Here is a 24,482-nt window from a genome sequence, read left to right as displayed (position 1 = left end):
CTTGTTACTTTGGAAGCAGGATGCCGGTAACTGTAACGTGTTACTTTGAAGGCAAAGTAACGGTAACGGCAATGCGTTTACTTTTGAAACCAAGGTAACGGAAACTAACGCGTCACATTGTATGAGTAACTTGCCCAACTCTGGTGTGGTATATATTTTGGTCATCCATCAGAATCCTGAACAAGGTGAAATTGAGTTTGAGTTTCTGTTTTAAGTCCATTTTATGCACGGTATGGCTAATCGGGACTAGAATAATGTTAAATATTATTTTTGTGGACTACAGTTATTTTTGGCGTTTTCGTTATTGACAATTTTAGCGTCAAATCTTCACTTTGTACCCAAATTTTCTCAATGAAGAAGCAAGTATATGCGGACTTTGGTTGAGCCAAATAACAACCACTGTGAGATTCGCTGCTCTGACCACACGGTGAACAGCCGCTTTGAATGTCCTTCAGGTGCATATCGGAGCTTCGCTTAGCTTATTTTAAAATCAGAATTGGCTGATTACCAGAGACAATACGTTTGATGAAATGTCCTGTCGCCATTGCTTTCAAACAGACCCTGCAAAGACTGTGAATATAGTGCGCCGTTTGTTGATCACCATTTTTGTCTCCTTCACATCGCGCCCAGAGCGTTTTTGTCTCGACAAACTTATCCATGCGACGTGCATCACCTCACACGCGATTTATGACGCTGCAGCGATGCGCTGTATGATTGAATGAACCCGTTATTTCCCCCTCGCTTGATCAGTTGTTGCACGGTGCCAGAGGCTGTGCACACCGCGCTGATTAAATGCACTCACGTATCAATACGTTACCGCAGGCAGGCTATGCAGACTACTACAGCTTAAAAGCGTCATAGAAAAACATCCTTGGTCTGGTTTGTTTCCTGTTAATCTATGTTGGATAAAATCTTCTTTCCAGTGACCAATTCCATTGCCTATTCGTGTGTTTAGGCATTTGAGGTCGTCAACGTGTTCTGTTACCACCCTGTTTCATATTTACGGATTAGACAAACTTGATTTCACCTCCGCCACTACATGTTCGATTGATTGTCATCCAAGAGCGTGGCGGAGTGATTAGCATGTCGCGCTACGACGCCAGGGTCCCGGGTTCGAATACCAGCCTGGGCATGGGGGTTCTTTGTGATTATCCCTTCATCATATCATAACTCATCCTCATCTTCGCGACTAGTCAAAGGTGACAGTAAAGCGAAGTAAATTAAACGACATCAGTTTGATTGTTGATATTTACAGACAAACATACGAGGGTCACTATTTACATTTTGAGCCTTGACAACACTGATTGAAGTTAGGCGCGATTTGACGTTTGCACGGAATCGTCTGGCATTATTGACCATAACGTACTTCAAATGTTTTGTCAATACCTTCATTTGTGTTGTTTATGTTGCCTTGGAGATTGCGCGACAACAATAAAATGCAATTAACTCGTGAACATTTTCGTGCGATGATTTTTTACGATTTTCGACGTGGATTATCAAGACAAGAGTGCATCGATCAACTTACTTCCACATTTGGCGATGAAGCCCCATCCTTTGCCACTGTGAAACGCTGGTATAACGAATTTAATCGTAGCCGCCATTCGCTCACCGACGAGATTCGCGAAGGTCGTCCAAAATCAGTTGTTGTTCAAGAAAACATTGATGCTGTGCAAAACCTAATACTGCAATATCGTCATGTAACATACTGTGAGAATGAGGCAACCATAGGGATTAGTTTGACCAGTATATATAAAATATTACATGATCATTTAGCTGTGAGAAAGGTATGTTCTCGTTGGATCCCACACAATTTGACAAAAACTCAAAAAGACGCTCGCGTCAATTGGTGCAAACAAATGCTCAATAAATACAATCGTGGTGCTTCAAAAGACGTATATAAGATTGTAACAGGTGACGAATCATGGATACGCGTATATGCATATGAGTCGGAACGTAAACAGCAGTCGACTGTATGGGTGTTGATGAACCCAATCCAACAAAAGTTGTTCGCGCTCGAAGCACATCAAAACAAACGGTCGCCTGTTTTTTTCGGGAAAACTGGTCATGTGGCAACTGTGCCTTTAGAGGAACGTAGAACGGTCAACTCTGAATGGTACACAACAATTTATTTGCCAGAGGTCTTCGGTCAAATACGGAAAACAAACAAACGCCGTCGGATCATTGTTCATCAAGACAATGCCAGCTGTCACACATCTCGTCTAACAACCGACTTTATGAACAGTCAAAAAATTGAATTGATGGGTCATCCTCCGTACAGTCCTGATTTGGCACCCAATGACTTCTTCTTGTTCCCGAATGTCAAGAATAAATTGCGTGGACAACAATTTTCGTCGTCGGAAGACGCCGTTGATGCGTTCAAAAACCATGGAAAAACTGCTTCGACAAATGGTTCGAACGAATGCAAAAGTGTATTGACCATAAAGGAGAATACTTCGAAAAACAATAAAGCAGTTTTCAATGCCAAATTCCTGTTTTTTCATTGTTAGGCTCAAAATATAAATAGTGACCCTCGTATGAACAAAGCCTCCCCGATGACGGAGTAATGACGTCGTCGCCTTGTATTCAAGGAGTCACGTATTTGATACCCGGTGGAAGCACAAAGTGGTTCGGATCCCACTTTATACTGAAGGTCCAGTCCACATTAACATATCTGTGAACAGAGGCGTCTCGTGAATGCATGCTGCGCATGCGTCAATTGTGGGAGAAAGGACAGCTTGCTCTTCGACGACATTCATGAGCATTTCTACATTCTAATTTCTTCATATAGGAGAAGTATTTATTTTACACGAGAGCGCTCAACTAAGATTATATTACATTTCTTGGATCTGAAGTGACGCATGCGTCAACTGTGGGAAAATAATTATTACTTTCTTTCACTTCAGATCCAAGAAATGTAATATAAGCTTAGTTCAGCGCTCTCGTGTAAAATAAATACTTCTCCTTTATGAAGAAATTAGAATGTAGAAATGCTCATGAATGTCGTCGCAGAGCAAGCTGTCCTTTCTCCCACAATTGACGCATGCGCAGCATGCACCGCATGCGTTCACGAGACGCCTCTGTCTGTGAATAAAGTGGATTTAAAACAAAGACTCGAAAAAACATGTGCACTGATTAAGACATAAACAACCCTAATGTCTACCCAAACGACTTGTCGATTCCGTAGCAACCATTTTATCTACACTAACGGCGGAGAGTTCAAAAAAGTACCAGACGAGAAAGTGTACATATAACCCACATAAGAAACATCCATATCACTAAGTAACCAAAATTCTGAACGTAATGACCCGCCGTTCTGTTGAAAGGTATCTTCGAGTGTGAACACTAAATAAAAGGGATCCAGTAATGATCTGACATGATATGAAAGGTTGGGGGGGGGGGGGGTAAGATATGGTAAGTGACATTTTGGTCACTGTTGAATTTATTAAGCAGGAAGGTTATCAGAAGCTATATTGTAGATAAATGTTTTCGTCTTGTGTTCACCAATTTTAGAAGCGTTCAACGAGTTCAGTGCGAATTGAATGACATTGGAATTACACGCGAAAATTGATGGATGGCTCTTTTTACTTTGTAGCTCAATAATGACGAAAATGTCACCATGTTTTATGGAGCGACTGCAAACAAAAGACATTCGGTCAAAAGCCTTCGCGCATCTTTCCCTCTATCCGTTCAACTCTGGCCATAAGAAAGCATGCTGAACTCTACCACTCCTCTCCACGAGCGAGCACGATGCACAGGTCACGCGTTTCTGCCTTTGGTGTAGGTGTGTCCCGGTGTCAGGCCGATGCAAGGACGTTGAACCAAGTAGACTATAAGCGGTGTTCAAGTTCAGAAGATTCAACAAATGCCTGTCTGCTGCTTTGAACGTTTATTTGATTGTGCACCACATGATCATGCACCACACGCTCCACCTCTACAGAACGTAGTGCAAACACGTTGCACTTGTACTTGACACCAAATCAACGTAGTTGACGAGTTGGTGTTGCACCATGTAACCACGTAGACTCGAGAGTGCAGAGCGAGTCAAAATTAGACGGGGCAACTGTGACAACATAGCTGCTCTTGATCAACCTTTATTGTGCAGCCAACATTACTTGCGCAAGAAGTTGATGACGCTTCCTCTGCACGAGATAACATTGATATTTCTGAGCAAGTAATCCTTATCTCTCTATGTCACATATTGTATGTGTTCCCAGAACTTTTGCAAGATTCTGTAGTAATGATTCTTGGAAGCTGTTGACACGAGAAGATCCCAATATTATCCTCAATCGCTTCAAGATGAAAAGGCACCCACCTACAGGCCTTCGCTCAATGAAGAGCAAGTTGATTCAATAACTTCCTTTGACCGCGGGCCTTCGGGAGTTCCTGTGGCTTCTTAGGTGTTCCGTTAAAATAGTTTCCTCTCTGCGTTACTATGGTCACCTTTTGTGTGTTTCAGCCATCCAACCGTTTCCCTAGAAGCTTATTGTAAAGTGTGAGTTGAATGGTAGCGTCTCTGGGGGACAGTTCCCTTATGAAGGAAATTCACGGTGTTTATAAGATTGAATGTGGGCACATGATAAAGAACTGATATTTCTGGAAAGGAAGTTGGTGCCTATACTCTGTCCCGGTTATCTATGGAGCAAGGACGCGCATAGCGGTAGAGAAGGGGAGGAAATCATGTGGGCAGAATGATGCAGAAGACGTTGCTGCGAAGGCTAGTAACTGCAGTCTCTTCTCCTCCCTCCACGCAATCAAATTTCCTCTCACGTGTTCATTGGTGGAGCCGCCTATCGTCACTACTTGCTCCAGAGATAACCGAGACAGAGTATACATGTCGGTAGTTTTTGGAAGTAAAGAGTTACTTACGCAGTTACAAGTAACAGTTACTTCATTTGAAAAATCTGACTGTAACTAGCTGCTATTAAAAGTAAGTAGCTTTTGGAACAGAGTTACTTTTTTGCAATGGAAGTAATCAACAGTTACTTTTGGAACGTGGGGGGCGAGCTAAATTTGGTCAATCTGTTTCCAACTATGTGTCTTTCCTGTATGCTAAGGTGAAAGGATTTTCGTAGACGGTAGGTTTCATGGCATAGTATATTCAGAACATTCGCATTTTATTGTGATTTGTAACTCCTAATGTTATCATAGCCTTCCCGATGATACCTAGAGGAGGCACATGGCATAGAGCTTCGGATCCCACCTTAAACTGTAGGTCGAGTCTCGATTAGCCTTTCTGTGCTTAAAGTGGACTTGAAACAACAAATCAATCAATCCTAATGTTATGAGTGAATTTCTGCATTCATTTGGGCGTGCGAACTTAGCTAATATTACACTATGAAGGGTCCACGAAGTTAGAAATAAGGTGTTTTATACAGCATATATTGACACACGTGTAGGCTGAATTGTATCTGATGAAAATACATTGTATAATGAAACAAACTGCCTGAATACTGAGGCGAGTGTACGTACCAGGCTGGAAAATGATCAGTAAAATCAGTAAAAGTCAGTTTTTTCATCTTAGTCTGTAATTTCTCAGTTTTTCAAAAACTGTCAGTAAAGCCAGTATTTCTATGTTTATGTAACAACTATTTGCATTTTTTAAATTTAGTTGCTCCATTTTGAGGGATACATGACGACTGCTTAACTGTTCTGTTTGTTGCACAAGTGACCGGGCATCTTCTCTTATAATGATTTCCGTTTTCATTGGAGTGGTTAGCTCATCGCGCTACGAAGCTAGGGGTCCCGGGTTCGAATCCCGGCCTGGGCGTGGATGTTTGTGAGTGTCCATTCATCAATTTCACCATGACATCACTCATCTCCATCTTCGCAAATTAGCCAAAAATGGCACAAAAAACCGAAGTAAAATAAAGCAAATAGAAAAAAAAGCACATGTGCTCTTCCAAAGGGAAGAAACCTTCCCTAGAAGGAAACATTGACAAAAACAGTATTGAATCGTGTTTGTAAGAGTTCAGCCCCATTGTCCCTTGAAGCTTTCAGAGATGAGTACTCTCTACCTGTGACAGAAGTAATCAATGAAAGTAGAATATGTGATGAACTGAGGAAACTTTCTGAAAAGGAAAAGCTACTGTCTTAACGGCAGAAAAAAGAAGCATTTCACAACAGCCTGAAAACACATTTTACTTCAGTCATCTTTGGACAAACCCATCCTCGGAAATCTTCAGTGAATAGCTCCTGCACAGCGAGTGAAAGAAGGGACCCATCATAAGGACATAATGAAAGTAGCAGCAGCATTCCAATGGAGTGGAATGGAAAGTTCTTCGAGTCGAAAGTGAAACTGTCAGTGAAGCTTGCCGCATAGATATGTACTGGAATCAGTTCTTTGAAAAGACAAAATTATCTGGAGATTCTAAATACCCACTAGTTACCAAGGTAATGAAAGCAGCACTGCCATTATCACATGGTAGTGGAGACATAGAAAGAGGGTTTTCAAAATCTGGATGCATTTTGACTGACGAAAGGGCCAGCATGTCAGAGAGAACTTTGAATGCCCACATGCTAGTCAAGGAAACTTTATATCATGTATATGAGAACAAGGCGTACCTCGTAAATATCACACTGGAGCTTTTGCAGGTGGCAAGAGCAGCTCATGTTCATCATAAGCAATATCGTGACAAACAACGTGCTATTAAATACAAGGAGCAAAGAGAAAAGGAAATTAATGTAATGTACAAAGCAGAACAGTTAGAAATGTTTATGAGAATGAACAATGAAAAAGTTAGTATACAAGAGAAGGAAGTAAAATTGCAAAAGCTGAGAGAGGAACACAAAGAAAAAAAGAATGATATCTCAAACATTACTAACTGATGCTTTCAAATGTATAAAGAAGGCTGCTGTTGAAAAAGACATGGTGGGATTCAACACGGCACAGCTCATGCTGGAAGGAGTGGAGAAAGCAATGGAAGAAGAGAGCAAGAAAAGAATGCATGCAGATACAGTGCAAAAAAGTATTGAGAAAGGAAATAATTTGTTAATAACTTGTTTTTTCAATAAGAAACCAAAGATAAGCTGAAAGTAAAGACTAAACAAGTTTTGCTGTGTCATTGTATGTATTGTATTATTTGGTTTAAATAAGGAATGTTATTAGCACAATAATGAAAAATTGTTTTATCTGGAATAAAAAGGTGTGTGATGGCTGGCTATGAGGATGGTTTTTGATTGATTGATTAATTTGTTGTTTTAAGTCCACTTTATGCACATTAAGGCTAATCGGGACTGGGCGTACAGTTTAAAGTGGGATCCGAACCACTATGTGCCTCCACCGGGAATCGAAACCGGGACCGCTTGATTATAAGGCGACGACGCTACCACTGCGCCATCGAGGAGGCCCCTTGTTCTTATAGGATGGCAATTTATTGACATAGTGTAAATAAACTGGCCAGTATTTGGTAAGTTTTTTTTAAAAATTTTGGTCACTTGAGTCAGCAATTTAGATTACTTGATTAGTTTTCACCCGTGACGTACTGAAACAGCCTCAATTATTAAAGAGACAGCTTGACATTCTCAATGATGTTGGTGGCAGAGTGCACAAAAAATGTTCCACCCCTCATTTGCTAGAGTTCATTTGTGTCATTGGAGCATTTATATTTAAAAATTAATAGGCCACGTATTCTTCTCAAGCCCTGACGATCGATTTAGCTTTCAAATATACATCACAGGATACCTCGGCACTGAGGGACAGATGCTCTAAAAGGAAATCCAAAGGGATTCCAAATTAGAGACAGGCAGCCCTTTGTGATGCTGGCAATTCTTTCATTCGGATATTTTCCCCACTTTTGATCACAACACACTGACTTTCCCGAGAGCATAGGTTTTTAAATAATCCCATTTCCCTACAGGGTGTAATTTTATGTTCGTCGCACAAAGATCTTCAAAAAATGACTGATTCTACAGCCCCGCGGGACTCTGCGTCTGCTGAACATGTTCTGACACGTTTTGGTCCCTGGGCTCGACGTAATGTGTCCCTTGTTTAATAAGAGAAATGCTTTCGGTCCTGTGTTTGCCGGTCGTGGATATGGGAGAAATGAGTGAATGTTATCCATAAAATAAGGTAGCCATTCTAAAGACTTTGCCGGTCGAGTTTGAATCCTACTGCCTGCTATTCATCCTCAAGATTTTCTGCGCATTTCCTTTCCAGACTCTAGAAAATGTCATTTCTCTCCCCTGTCCCAAGTATATGTATACTTCAAACGCAAACTTTTATCCGAAATAAAATCGAATTCTCTAATGATCTTAGAGACTCACAATTACAATACCAGACCAAAAGTAACTTTCACATTCCAAAAGTGGGGTTAACTAACTAACTAAACTAACTAACTCTCTAGCCTTCTTAAACCCGAAGGTTCATGGCTGCGGCAACACAGGCCTTCCATCTTTCCCTATCTTGAGCAAGTTCTATATACTCTTTTCCATCCCTACCGATTTCCCTTAGGTCCATCTCAACGTTGTCCCTCCATCTTCGTCTTGGCCTTCCTACAGGTCTCCTACCATCAGGTTTCCCAACAAGAATCCTGTAAACTCCTCTTTCCTCTCCCATTCGTGCCACATGGCCTGCCCACCTAAGTCTTCTTGATTTAATTATTCTAATAATATCTGGACATGAATACAAATTATGTAGTTCTAAATTATGTAACCTTCTCCACTCACCTGTCTCCTCATCCCTTTTAGGTCCAAAGATTTTCCTAAGGATCTTATTTTCAAATATTCTCAATTTATGTTCCTCTTTCAATGTAAGGGACCAAGTTACACATCCATATAATACTACAGGCAAAATTACTGTTTTGTATATTTTAACTTTTAGTTTCTTAGATATTAAACGAGAAGCCAAAAGTTTATGAAGAGCGAAGTAACATGCATTTCCTGAAGTAAGCCTACTTTTTATTTCCTCTTTAATATAATTTTCATTTGTTAATATTACTCCTAAGTATTTGAATTTGGAAACTGGTTCAAACGAGTTGTTATCAATAATTAGATTTTGATTATTACCTAACACTTGGTTTCGGCCTGTAAGCATATATTTAGTTTTCTCTTTGTTAACTTCGAAACCTATCTCTTTAGCAGTTTTGAAAAATATTTTAGCATTATTCTTAATTGTATTCACATCATCCCCCAGTAAGTACATCATCTGCATATGCTAACAACTGAGTCACACCATTTAATTTTAGTCCTTCTTTAGTTTCTTTTACCTTCCTAACAGCATATTCTAAGGCAAAATTAAAGAGCAATGGAGATAATGCATCTCCTTGTTTTAACCCATCATGAATTGTAAATTTGTCAGACATATTAATACCCACACGAATTTTACTTTCTGTTTCACTGGTGCATATTTGTATCATACTAACAAGCTTCTTAGGTATTCCAAACTCTACTAATATATTATATAATTTATCTCTTTTGAACGAATCATATGCTTTTTTGAAATCAATGAATAGCTGATGGACATTTTGATTATATTCCCCCTTTTTTCAAGTGTCTGTCTGATGTGTAAAATTTGATCTGTAGTTGATCTGTTACGTTTAAATCCACATTGATAATCACCTATAATTTCATTAGCATATGGGGTTAGTCTTGTTAAAAGAATGTTAGACAATATTTTGTATGTTGTTGAGAGTAGAGAAATTCCACGGTAATTATTGCAGTTCATTTTATCACCTTTCTTAAACACAGGAACAATTATGGATTCTTTCCACTGTTGAGGGATTCTTCTTTATTCCATATTAAACAAATTAATTTATGAATTTTACATATTAATGAATTTCCACCATATTTAATTAACTCAGGTGGTATTAAATCAATGCCAGGTGCTTTTTTTATTCTTTAGCATTTTAATAGCATCTTTAACTTCAATCAAGTTAGGTTCTGGAACTAAAGGTTCTGCTGTGTGGACTTCATTTACTTCTGATTTATCTCCTACATGGACATTTAAAAGGTCATTAAAGTAGTTCTTCCATCTATTTAGAATATCGCTTGGGTCAGCTAGAAAATCACCGTCTTTATCTTTTATCAACTTTACTTTAGGTTGCCACCCCTTTCTAAATTCATTTACACCTTTATATAAAAATCTGATATTTTTATTTTTGCTGTTTGTTTCAATTTCGTTAATTTTGCTTTTCAAGTAATCTCTTTTTTTACTTCTAAACGTGCGGTTAACTTCTCGCTTTATTCTATTATAATTGTTTAGATTTGTAAAATCAGAGTTATTTAACCACCTAAGTCTAGCCTGATTTCTTATTTCTATTAGATTATGACATTCATTATCAAACCATGGCTTACTTTTTCTTGGTTTATGGTATCCTATACTTTCTTTAGCTGCTGATTCTATTGCATTACGTATGTGCTCCCAATTCTTATTTACGTCTGTTTCATTTATATTTTCATCATCATTTAAATCCTGCAAAACATCAAATCTATTTTACAGTTTAATTTCGTAATCTTTCTTAATTCTTTCATCAGTAAACTTTCCTGTATCAAATTTTAGAACTTTTAGATTTTGTTGCTTATGATTTATAACTGAGAGTCTTTCTCTTAATTTAGCAATTACTAAATAATGGTCACTCGCACAGTCAGCACCTCTATGTGAACGAACGTCAATTATACTAGTATGCCTTCTCTTATCAATGAGAATATGATCTATCTGATTATGAGTTTTACCATCTGGAGAAGACCAGGTATATTTATGGATATCTTTATGTTTAAAAGTGGTACTTTTCACAATTAAATTCTTTGAGGTTGCAAAAGTAATCAATCTTATACCATTATCATTACTTAATTCATGAAGACTTTCTTTACCAATCGTGGGTTTAAATGTCTCTTCTTTGCCAATCTGTGCATTACAGTCACCTAACAGAATTTTCATATCATTCTGAGAAAATTTATCAAAGACCTGTTCTAACTCTGTATAAAAATCATCTTTAGTATTATCATCTTTATCTTCCGTTGGTGCATGTATGTTTATTAAAATAATTTTACACCACCTACCCTGTAAAACTGCATATGATATCCTATCATTAATAAATTCTACTGTTTTAAGAGCCGAGATAATTCTATTATTTATGAAAAAGCCTGTTCCAAAATTATGATTTTCAGTACCACCATAAAAAAAAGTATAATTTTTAGTTTTACAATTTCCTTCTCCTGGCCACCTAACTTCCTGGACAGCTACTACATCTAATTTATACTTAACTATCTCATTAACTGTACACTGAAATGCCCCAGGCCGGTAAAAGCTCAGAACATTCCAGGTGCCTAATTTAATATCCTTATTCCTAACGTAGATCTTATCCTTAGTCCAGGGACCTCTCAAAGTAATCCCCACCCGGAGATCCGAACGGGGGACTATTTTACCTCCGGAATATTTTACCTTGGGAACATCCATGGCCTTATATTGCTGTTTATTGACATTTTTTTTAGTGGGGTTAACTACTTACCAAATATACGTGTACAAGTCCTTACCAAATACGAGGTGAAGAGAAATACCGGGTGTCCCAGAAGTCTTTCCCTGATTACAAACTCTATTCATATCCGCTATATGCAAGGTAGAGATGTGAAAGTGCTGCCAAAATGTTGGAAAACTAACCAAGTTTTTTTTGTTGCAGGTTTGAGTAACGTGGCTGTAGTGTAGCAGTGTCAGTGCCCAGAAAACCGGAAATGTTCACAAATCAGGAAAAAGCTCAGCATGTCCTCTGGTATCACGAGACCCGGTCACCAATAACAGTGCAGAGGAATTTTTAAATGTACAGAATTCTTTCGTCTAGAATATCTGCCATCAATAAGTTGGTATTTAAAAAATGGAATTTATCTTCATTCCCAAATCCTGTCAAGTTCAAGAAACATTGTATGGAAAGATGCCATCCGATGTCAAGCGCATTAATTCCGGATTCCTTGGCACTGACACTGCTACACTACAGACACATTACTGAAACCTTCAACAAATAAACGTGGTTAGTTTTCCAACATTTTGGCACCACTTTCACATCTCTACATTGCATATAGCGGATATGAATAAAGTTTGTAATCAGTGAAAGACTGCTGGAACACACCAGGTATAAACCTTGACTTGGTTTTCTTTTCTATAGTAGATTTCTGCATATAGAGTTGCAGATGTTCGCCACATTTTATCACAAGCCTTTGCTGATCTATACATATTTTCAGGTGTTAGTTACCTGTAGAAGAATAACTTTTGGGATGCACGTGCAGTCACTTTTAAGCCACTGCGAAGGTGTTTCCTCCCATGCCTGCGAACTAGTGCAATTGTCAAACTTCCTCCTTCATTCGTAAACTTGCTTGTGTGATAGACAAACATAGAGACATTGGATTTTAAATTGTACGCGATTTACTCTTCCAGAGGGCAAGAAATCACTGCTCTTCACCGGTGCAAGTGTGCCATCTTTAAAATTGGCGTTTTGAAGCTCACCTGATCAGTGTTGCAACCTTGAGGGCGTTGACTCTCCCTCGTAGTTACAAGAATATTGCGACATAAAATATGCAAACAAATACTTTCGGAAAGGAAGCAGTTAAAATATTGCAGCGAATAAATTATTTGATATGGTACATTTAATTTGCATTGTAAACTTTACATAATGTTTCACCTCGTATATTACTAGTGTACTTGAGAATAAGTACCCACCTAAAATGTATTTACACATGTTATACATTGCTTTTATACGTGTATGTATTATTGTTTTCATATAACAAAACTATATACTAATCTCATTTATGTCCGTACGTATTATGTGAGCGCCCATGCCCCTGATGTATTTCCTGTGTGTCGCAGATTCTCAAATTCACATCCCTCATATCCTACTGTTCACCTTGTAGTTAGCGTTGGTCCTTTTCCAGTAGACGGGACTGTATAACGCCAGAGTGTGCTTTCATATCTCCGACACGAGGCGAGCTACACGGTGACATTTTGTGTAACGAACGTGTCATAACTGCTCATAACTGAGGACAGAAATAACATTCCTTGGAAAAGAAGCTAATTTCTCTCGACAGTTTTGTCAAAGTTTGGCGCATGATCAGATAAGCGAATCCAGACTGGACGTACTAACTAAAATGGTATCCAAACCACTGTCCAACGTGCCTCAACCGGGAATCCAACCCGGGACCCCTTGATTACAAGGCGACGTCGTTTGTAGGCCAGAGGGTCAAATTTCTCTCGTAGAGGAAAAACAACCTATCCTTTGATTCCGCCGAGAAATATAACCTTGCCACTGAATTGGATCGTATTGATTTGATTCACTTGATGTTTTAACACCACTTTATGCACAATAAGGCTAATCGGAACTGGACCTACAGTTTTAAGTGGGATCCGAACCAATATGTGCTTCCACTGCGAATCGAACCCGGTACCCCTTTGATTACAAGGCGATGACGCTACCACTGCGCCATCGGGGAGACCCTGGAACGTATTGATTGAGTGGTAATTTTAGCAAGAGAGAATTATTGCATAACTGTTTCCTGTAACCAGGGCAACTTATATCAAAATACTTAATCATATTTAATAACATTTAGAAGAAAAAAGATCACTTCATCTCAAGTGTCTATAGGTTGTTCTTTTGGAAACTGGTATCCACATACCAAAGCACCCACCTTGATGGTTCAGCCATTGAAATAATCCATGGTTAACAATATAGTGACGATGGGGGGAGGGGGAGAATTATAACCTTTCCTTTTGTTCCAGAATTTCTAAAAGAAAATAGACGAACGTGTGTATATGAAAGATGACACCGACTACTGAAAGAGGAGGTACAAACCCTTCTCCTTCATATCGATCATATCTAAAACTAAAGTCCATGCCGCAAGCAGCCCTTTGAGGGCGAGCATATGCCAAGCGGTTGTTTGATGGGTGACTTGTGATCAGTGTATAGAGTCCCATCGCCGCTGTTTTCTGCCATTACAGAATGGAGCGTACTGCTTATTGTTTTCACGTAGCTCTCTAATTGTCGTCGTCGCCTTGTAATCAAGAGGTTTCGGGTTCGGTACCAGTGGAGGCACAAGTGGTTCGTATCCCACTTTAAACTGTAGGTCCAGTCCCGATTAATATTCCTGTGCATGAAGTGGACTTAAAACCGAAAGTCAGACGACCCTGGGAAAGGCCTCTAGGAGGGCGTTCTTTCGATCATATCTACCCTTAGCAAATCATGGGCACGTGACTGTAGATTACCCCTGAACTGAAGAAAGCCATTGAGTTGGTTGATGTAAAACGTCAAGATGGATTACCCCTTTTCGCATTGCAAAAATCCTTGCTATACAAACTCGCAAAGAAGAGTAATGGGACAGGAAATGACAAGCTCTAACTTTCACTGGATTAACCACTAACCCACTAACGCGAAATGTCAGTGTTCAAGCAAATGAACCAGGAAAAAAATAGGCTAAAGTCCCAACGCTCCACCCTTTCCTTCAATCCGGTTTCGAACATATTTCAAGATATCCCAGCACATTAGTTTCGCTGTCTCGAAACAGGCACGTTAATGCCACATCATCCCATACGTCGTGTTGAAAATGTTAGGTTTGGAATTGATGTGGCTACTCCTCTGACTCTTGACTCTCGCTTGGTGGATTTCTGGACTGGGTGAAAAATATTTCCGAATGGTGTGGGTTCAATTCCTCTCATCATTTATTTCGTGGTTTGACACTGTTCTGTGCTGAACGATATTTTTTGAACCGGTGTAAAAAAAGAGGCTGTTTCAAGGAAGTGACTTGAAAAGGTGAAAGTGGATAACATTTTCTCTCCTCGCCTATCTTACGATCTACTTGCATCCTCGTCTCCTGTTACATAACGGCGTGGACTTTTCGACAAGCCTGCTTCACATACTTACAACCACAACCCACGGTGAGGGCCTTCCCGATGACGTAGTGGTAGCGTCGCCGCCTTGTAATCAAGGGGTCTCGGGTTGAATGCCCAGTGGAGGCACACAGTGGTTTGGATCCAAATTTAAAGTGTAGGTCCAGTCCCGATTAGCTTTACTGTGCATAAAGTGGACTTGACACACCAAATCAAATAAAAAAACACGCAAGTTTCTTCCATATATTGTGAATGTACGACTTGGTGTTAAATGTAAAACCTTTTCTTATCTAATAGATTTCTGCATGTAGGGTTGCAAAATTTGCTGCATTTGGGCATAGACCCTTTGCTGATCTACATGTATTCAAATCTGTATACCACAATAAGAATTATCTCTGTGATTCAATTGCAGTCCCTTATAATCCACTGCGAAAGTCTCTCAAACCATCTGCCTGCGAACTGAGGCTATTGTCGAACTTCCTTATCGATTCCTAAACTTGCTTGCTAGAAGAAAGAAAGTAAGCAGATGTCATCTATACAGATATATCCAAAGCCTTCGATAGAGTAAACCACGATATTTTGTTGAGTAAACTCTCGTGTTAAGACCTCTCCAAACCAGCACTAAATTTCTTTACTTCTTATCTAAAAGACCGTAAGCAGAACATATAATGGAATTTTAACAGAAGAGTACGCAGTTTTTTCAGGAGTCCCCCAGGGTTCGAATCTCGGACCTCTGTTGTTTTTAATTCTAATCAATGACTTACCAAAGTAACTGTGTGACTCATTCAGACTCTTACACGCGGATGACTTAAAATTCGGTAGGACGATTTGTAATATTGATGACTTCAAATCCTTACAAAATGAAATCAATACAGTAACAAAATGGTGCGAAATAAATTATCTTAATCTGAACATAGAAAAATGATGCACGATGACATTCTCGCGCAACAGAAAGCAAATTGAATTCAATTACAAAATAAATAACACAAAAATTAAAAGGGTTAACGAGATGAGAGATCTAGGAGTTACATTTGATTCAAAACTTACATTTGCAACACATGTTGAAAGGGTCGTAAATGAGGCACACAGGAACCTAGGGTATGCAATTAGAATGAGCAAAGAGTTTATGAACAAAGAAATAATGAAAATAATATTTAACGTTTTAGTCCGAAGCAAAGTAGAATATGCAGCAGAAATATGGGCTCCTCAGGACAAAAGGTACACGCATAAAAAAGAAATGCTACAGTCTAAATTCGTAAGGTACGCCACTTATAAAGAAACAGGCATATATCCCCGATACGAATCATACACTTCCATCTGTAAACACCACAGCCTTCCTTCTCTCAGCAAAAGAAGGAAGATGCAATTGCTCTGTTTCTTATACAAAATCATGGAACAATAATATTCAAGTGCAACATCTTTTAGAACAAATACACATACGTGTTCCTATCTCCAAGACACGATCCAAAGGGGGCGTCTTTTACTGTAGTAACAGAAGATCGAACATTATAAATAAATCACCTATCAGGAGAATGTGTGAACTGTACAACAGATGTTCCGAAAGGGAACCAAAATTAGACATATTTCACATGCCTATTGGGACATTCAAAAAAGTTATTCAAGGAATGGAAGAATAAATGTCAACAATGTAAACATAAACGCAATTTTTGTAAATATATATTTCTTTCGTAGTTTATACTCAATTACATATATGTACGTACTTTATAGTGTATCAATTATTTACAGGTCATTTATTACACACATAATTAATATATTTCTTTAATGTAAATAACTTCTATCCTTGATTTATACTGTGTTTATTTTATTTCCATATTTTATGTAATTTATAATATATCAGTATCTTATATATATTGTACATGGTGATAAAGATCTGAAATACTGAGTGTAAAGATAAATACGTTGTGCATTGTACTTAATAATTGAAATCTTGTATTCTTGTAGGCTATTTTTGTAGATAATAGTTAGATATTTTATTCCACTCTCTTCAATTAACATGTATTATTATAACTCGGTTTGTTAACTGTTGTATACACATATAATTTAGCGTTGACATGTTTTATGTTTATTTACATTTCTGCACAATAATATTTCTTACCAAACTGTAAATTTACAAATTCAAAGCAAGAAATGTAGAACACTGTAATTGGGCATTCGCCTGTTGTGTTTAATAATAATAATAATAGATGTATAGACTTTTCAGTTGCCGGGAAATGTTTATAAGTTTTAGGTTTCCAGAGGATACGAACCACTGCCTTTCACTAGTGAAAGTGTGGGGGAAGGCACCATCTTTCCAATGATAAGAATGTTGATTTGAAGCTCACTTGCTCAGTGTTGCAGCCTTGAGGACGTTGTGTAGATAACAATTGATACCACATGTAAATCTGAGCTGCATACAGTTTGTCACATAACTTTTGTCGGGCTTTTTAAAGCTTTCATTTGAATCACTCTCGTATTAGAACTTCCCGGGTGAAATCTCAAAATTTCATTAAGGAAGTTTCAAACATCGTAAATTTATCATCTGTACTCCATCGCGATATTGTGATTGAAGCCTTACTGAACACACAGTCAAGAAACAAATAATAATCATCATATCTTCCACCAGTAATACCTAGGTATACTCTTGGTTTTCCTAAGGGGGATATGGCAAGAATGGTGTGGGTAGGATTAAATCTTGACTTGAGGGCACTCTATATGAATTTCCATGCATTAGCCTATCTCTAACACCTTTTTAATATGAATCAGGCAGGAGTACGTGCGGGTGGCCAGAATTAAAGTTACCCAACTCAGAGCCCTCTGTAGCCTGTTTGAGGCATCGTAGAATTCTGAAATTTGGTGAATCCACTATGCAGACCATGGGGAAGAGGATGGCGATAAAAAATAGTTCAATTTTGCGCCACCAGGTTGAAATGTGGCGCTGTACTTCCATGATGGATTATAATAATGACGTAAACTGATCCAATTAATTATGGATTTGCCTTTACCTTGCAATCTTGCAATAACGAGAGATTATTTTATCGCAACTTCGAGCCATTAACAAATGTCTTTCTAATTAATAACTCAGCTAAATCACTTAACGTGATTATTTATACAACCCATCATGGAAGTACAGCGCCACATTTCAACCTGGTGGCGGAAAATGGAACTATTTTTTATCGCCATCCTCTTCCCCACGGTCTGCATAGTGAATTCACCAAATTTCAGAGTTCTACGATGCCTCAAACAGGCTAAAGAGGGCTCTGAGTTGAGTAACTTTAATTCTGGCCACCCGGTATTTGGACCTAAAAGGGATGAAGATACAGGTGAGTGGTGGTGGTTACATAATTTACCTAGGTAGAACTGCATAATATGCATTCATGTCCAGATATTATTAGAATAATTAAATCAAGAAGACTTAGGTGGGCAGGCCATGTAGCACGGATGAGAGAGGAAAGAGGTATTTACAGGATTCGTGTTGGGAAACCTGATGGTAAGAGACCTGTTGGAAGGCCAAGATGAAGATGGATAACGTTGAGATGGACCTAAAGGAAATCGGTAAGGATGGGAAAGTTTGGGTTTATCTTGCACAGGATAGGAAGAGATGGAAGACTTGTGTTGCTGCAGCCATAAACCTTCGGGTTTAAGAATGCTAGAGAGTGAGTTAGTGAGTTCCATTTTGTAGTGGAAATTATGAAGGATAAGTGGCTAAATGTATTTCTCTCTTTCTCTCAATATATAAATATATAATTTTGATTTATTTTCTGTGCCATCTTGTACTGTATTTTGTTGTTGTTTTTCCTGCTATTACTGTTTCAGTGTAAAATGGTCAATCAGTACTGTATCTGAAACTTTAGGTAAAATAAATAAAATAATAAAATAAACACATAAATTTCTGTATGCATATGTATTAATTGGTTATTATATTCTATTCTTTCAGAGCGTCGTGTTCCACGTATCTCAGCATCCGAAGTATAAAAATTTCTACCAGTGCGTTAGCTTCAACTTCTTTTCGACTCCTTCGCAAGAGACTGCGTACAATCTGTTCTGTGTGTTCGTCATGTACTTCCTCCCGTTGATCATCATCTGTTTCGCTTACTCCAGAATTCTCTGGGAAATATCCAAAAAGTCCAAGGAGACCAAAGGTAAGTATTTACTTCCTTTGTCTTCATAATTACGAAAGTTGCTTTGGATAGTTTTAATGCTGTTAATGTGTGGTTTCCTTGTATACGCGGATAAAGGTATTATTTCAAGTTTCGAAAATTATATCATAATAGGCGTCGACAGAAATTTTGTTATACAAATGGATATTAGAAATAATAGTCACAAATACAGTGTAACCTTGACAACTCGAACCTCAACATCTCGAATTCCTTGGTAAGTCGAATTTTTTGTAATCCCCTTGACTTGTCCATAACACTTAATACTAATTTTACCTCAACAACTCGAATAAAACGTTGATAAGACGAATTTTTGTACAGTTTATGGGATTCCGTTCGAGCTCAATAACTCGAAGGTAAGAGTATGAAAAACCTGTATGAGTCGAGTTAAATTCTAATCACCTCTATAACTCGAAGTTTTAGTCGCACGGACCTCAATAAGTCGAAGTGTAGGGTGCGTACGTACAATGTCAGGTGATCAACAATCGTGTCGTTGGGTCTTGAACTCCCCACCCTGCCGTGTAATTATGTAACCATCATTGATAATGGGTTTAGACCTCTATAACTTGAAGTCAGCGATTTTGGCCTTCAATAACTCGAACCTTGGTAAGTCGAAATCCTTGATACCTCGATTTTTTTTCTATTTCCCCTCAAGTTCGAGTTATCAAGCTTCCACTCTAATAATTAATGTAAAGTAATAATAATAGAATGTTTCGTTAATAATTTATTATTATTACATCCTTGGGGAGAATCTTTCACTCAATCCAAGAGGTGAGGGAATGTATTGTCTTTATTGATCTCATTTCATACAATCAATACACTGAAGTGCATGGTCATTCTATTTCGTTATTAAATTCTACACACCTTGTTAAATAATATATTTTGAATGTTAGGGGGAACTTTAGTGCAAGAAGTTAACGTTCTATGACATCACACCTAAAATAGATCCAACTTCTGGAATTTTGAAATACTTTTGGAATCATTAACATTCTGTACGTGCACTGACTTACTAATGTGTTATACATGTAGGTAAACATTTTTTTTTAAAAAAAATGCGTAGTGGTAGTGTCGTGGCCTTGTAATCAAGAGGTCCTGTGTTCAGTACCCGTGGAGGCACAAGTGGTTCGAATCCCACTTTAAACTGTAGGTCCAGTTTCTATTATCCTATCTGTGCATAACGTGGACTTAAAACTCAGTTTGTTTCTAAGTATACACAGAAAGAATAAACACGACTGAACCTTCAGTTCGAAATAGGATCAAAATCACAATGTGCTTTTATCGGGTATCGAACCCGGGACACCTTGCTTCCAAGGCGACGATGTTATGGCTACGCCATCTGGTTTGCAACCTCCGTTTCCTGTGGAATTCTCCTCTGCAAGTCGGAACATTCCAGGAGACGGAGGAAACCGGACGAGAAGTACACCAGGAAACAAACGTTCCGCACCCGCATCCCCAGCCATCTACAGTATTTTCATTGGCTGCCTGGCTTTGACTTTCCCCAGCACGGAGAAAAGCCAGCGACCAGCTAGCGCGGGAACCGGGACAGGTTGTAACAAACGCGGTATACAATGACACATGTACACGTGGTCACTAAGAGATTTTAACACCTGGCCTTCATACGTTTTACCACATGACGTAACAGACGACCAGGATCCCAGACAGCACCAAAGCTTACTTTACTCGAGGTCAATGTCAGGACGGTCGGTTTTCGCCAAAGGTTGCATAAACTCTATTTACCCAGTGCAAGATCGTAAAATACGCCCCAGTGACTGTATGAAGTGCATGTGTACTTTAAAATTTCCGGGCGCGGAAGGCATAAGCGAGAATCACGTGTCCTCCACGTGAAAGTTATTAGAATTTATTTCCGCGAAAGCAAACATTGAACAGGGTACTCCTCTCCTACTTGGTAACATCGCTGGTGACACGAACCAGAAACGTTTGACAGTTATGTTTCCTGTGCTAAATCTTGGTAATCAGGCGTTCTTCTTTGTTGGTTTGTTTACTTCATAAGCGTCCATTATTTTAGATGTAGGTTAATCGCGGCGGAGGAATGGTAGGGGGATGCCAGAAAAGGGACAAGGAAGTGGCAGGGTCTCTAGTCTTTCTAAAGCTACCATCATAATGACTAATGGAGAATTCACACCTCAGCAAAATTGACGTAGTGGTACCTGACCTCCCGAATACCGTATTTAATCCGTTAGATGAAGAAAAGGGAAAATTTAGAGGGGGCGGATCAAGTAAAGTGTTTATAAGGCTACAAAAATGTGACTTTCGGGTATAAGATAGTTCTTTGGCATGATTTCGTAATTACAAGCGAGAGTCATGTGAAATCCTTCATTTGTTTTTGTTTATTATCTCATAGATATACATGTATGTTTGTAGGGTTGCACACGTTTGCTGCATTTTAGCACAGACCTTTTGCTGATTAACATATATTTTCAACTGTGAGTTAGTGCCTGTATACGTACCTTAAGACGAATAAGTCTTTGGGTCCACGTGCAGTCACTTATGAGCCACTGCGGAGGCCTTTCCACCCATCTGCCTGCGAACTGAGGCCATTGTCGAACTCTCTCCTTCATTAGTAAACTTGCTGGTGAAGCTTGCACAGAGATATTGAATTTTCATTTCCAGAGAAATTTCTGTAAATGTTAGGCTGACAGAGGGCAAGAAACTACTCCTCTTCGCTGGTGCAAGTGTGTAAAGAAGGCCCCATCTTTAAAATAACAAAAATGGCGTAATAAAGCTCACTTGTTCAGTGTTGCAGCCTTGAGGTCGTTTTGTAAATAACAGTTGATACCTCATGTAAATTTGAGCTGTATACAGTCTGCCCTACAATTTTTATTGGACTTTTAAAGTTTCATTTGAGCCCGGAAGTTCAGGCATTTATTTTCGTTAAAATAGGCAGGCAAAAAGGCATTTATAATGTGGAAAATAGGCACTAAAATGAAAAAAAAGGCAAAATAAACAAAAAATGCACATTTGGAAGTCGCTTACTTTTATCTATAATTTCTGGCAAAATGTTAAAATCTACATTGGGAAGAGCATTTCAATTTTCACCAAATTCACGCACGTAACCATGTAACTTACCACTTAATGGCACACTAAATTTCGGCATGATGACAAATACACGATCGTTTCCCTCCAAAGTGCAGAACTAAACTAAAGACAGAGAACTTGATTTTGGAATCCATGCAAAGGCCCTTGGGCATTAGTGCTGTTTCTTGTCAATAACCTCCTGACACGGACGCTGGACGTGATGACGTAATTGTGCAGATGTTCTGCAACAGGTTTTCAGCAGTCAATCATGCAAAAGGAAATGTTAACCGAAAGGCAATATCCTAACTCAGCATGAAATACTTTTCTCTCACACTTTTCTCCTTCAGCAATGTTGAAACATGCGTGAGTTCAATATTACTTAAATAAAGCGAAAATTATTCACATAATAAACGGAAGAAAAATAAATGCCAACAACGTTTTTTGGGAGAAAAATAATTTATATACACACTTTTTTTAAAAAAAAAATGGTACAATTTCATAGAAAAAGGCAGAAAAAGGCATTATAATTAAAAATAGGCAGTGGGGTCCCAAATAGGCAAAATAGGCAAAATGAAAAGGCTTCTAAAACATTCGAAACAACATAAAAAACGTATATCCGGAAAATTTTTATCAATATATCCAGTAGATAAAAAGAGGCATTTTGCCAAACTTCCGGGCTCTATTCGTGAGGATTGCGACATGATCAGGGGAATGAGCCATTAGCCTTGGAGGGGATGGATACTCCTGGGAATAAATGTTAATCTGTATTAATTGTTTAATCAATCTTGCTTCGAATTCGCGTGTTTCCCTTCTGTTTACTATATTCGGTTATATATCTGAAAGTTTCATGACGGGAGTGCTCTTTGGGAGAGGTTTTACCATCACGGTATTCACGAGTAAATATATTTGTGGGAAGATCAAAGTACAAAGTTAGGATTATATTAAGTTAACATCACCAACTGTTGCTAGGCAATACATCTATATCTTGTCCAGTGACGAGAAGCGGAAATAAACTTGCATTTGACGATTACTGGCCTCAGTTTCAATGTTCAAACAACCAGAGAAGAATATGAGTAAATTGTGAAACTTTAAATGAAATAATTAGTTACGGAAGTTCGTGCTTTTCATTACAAAACCCGAGGTGGTATGCATTGTGAAGGTTTTCGTAATTGGCTTATATTTTACACATGAGTGGAACGTTTCTTTTTTTTCGTATGTAAAAAATAGTGTACAGTGAAGTTTTAATTGGTATTCACATTCAGCTTCACTCTCTCTTTGTTACCAGTATGTTATTCACCTGTACCCAGAAGGTAGTTGAAATATGTTTTTTTGTCCTCGACACAGAACACACAAGGCGAGTTTGCTGTCTTGTCACTCTTAACTCAACAGAATATTCACACCTACAGTGCCCTCTGGCTTGTCGGTACTGTTGCCGATTTTTATGTAATTACATATTTTATTCTAGCATATTGTTGAATGAAAACATAAATATCAAAGAATTAAACACGACTACACTGTGTACATATCGTACAAATTTTAATGACGAGGTATTTACTCGCTACTTCTCTGCTGTAGAATCTGTCATATGTAGGTACTAATTTTGAAATTAATGTTTTAACTTGTTCGTGCGTGTTTTCAAAACGAATCCAACCTTCACGGGGGCGTTGTGTAACATCACAGCCTTGTAATCAAGGGATCCGGGTTCAATACCCAGTGGATGTACAATGCACAGTGGTTTGGGCCCACTATAAACTCTACGTCCAATCCCGATTAGCCGAAAGTCAAGAAATCATGCTTCTGGTAAAAAAAATCCTATTTTTCTACAGTATAGTGAATTTATATTTATTTATTTATTTACTTATTTACCAGAGAATTCCAAATACAGCTTTGGCATGTAATAACAATGGAAATAACAATGGAAGTAACAATAAATAATAATAACATAAACTAAAATACATACTTTTTTTCTTCATACTTCACGTTTGTGCATACATACATATGAGATAAAGTGGATTACATGTTGTTACACAGTAGCTTTTTAAAACGTGACTGGTTTTCAAAAACATCAACTTGGTTTGGTAGAGTATTATATTGGCCGGGTAGTCTGTGGAAGAGAGAACGCTGTATTAGGCTTAATCTGGGTTTCTGATACGTGAAAAGCTGAGTGCTCCTTGTGGTGCGGGATGGTACTCGAAAGTGAATTTCTTGAAGAAGGCGATCACTTCTTATGTTCCCATTGGTTATTTTATGCAGGAAAATACATACCTGTACTTGGATTTGATAAAATTGAATATTTGGGATTCTAAAATTGTTTTGAATTGTGGTTAAGATTTATTTGCTTTGTTTCTTAACAATTACATTCTTGTATGCGTGAAGTTTTGTAAAAAATATTAAATAAAGTAATGTGGCCATTCCCCATCCAGGATGAAGTCCGAAGCATTGATTATTACGTGCATTAATAATGAAATAATGAAAGCAAAAATCTCTTCTTA

At 38.3% G+C, this 24,482-nt stretch overlaps 1 protein-coding gene across 1 annotated transcript in view; it reads left to right on the top strand.

Annotated features, from left to right (window-relative positions):
• The window catches only part of LOC146003046 (adipokinetic hormone/corazonin-related peptide receptor variant I-like), a 571,777-nt gene that overhangs the window by 340,804 nt on the left and 206,491 nt on the right, over window positions 1-24,482 (top strand). The window contains exon 2 of the mRNA XM_083141210.1: window positions 18,735-18,939. Coding sequence (XP_082997336.1) covers window positions 18,735-18,939 — 205 coding nt within the window. The remainder of the gene's footprint in view (window positions 1-18,734; window positions 18,940-24,482) is intronic.

The sequence above is a fragment of the Lepisma saccharinum genome, chromosome 19 (genome assembly GCF_977018435.1).
Source record: "Lepisma saccharinum chromosome 19, izLepSacc3.1, whole genome shotgun sequence".
Taxonomy (NCBI): Eukaryota; Metazoa; Arthropoda; class Insecta; order Zygentoma; family Lepismatidae; genus Lepisma; species Lepisma saccharinum.
The sequence above is the reverse complement of the archived record's forward strand: the minus strand, read 5'-3'. Positions and strand labels throughout refer to the sequence as shown.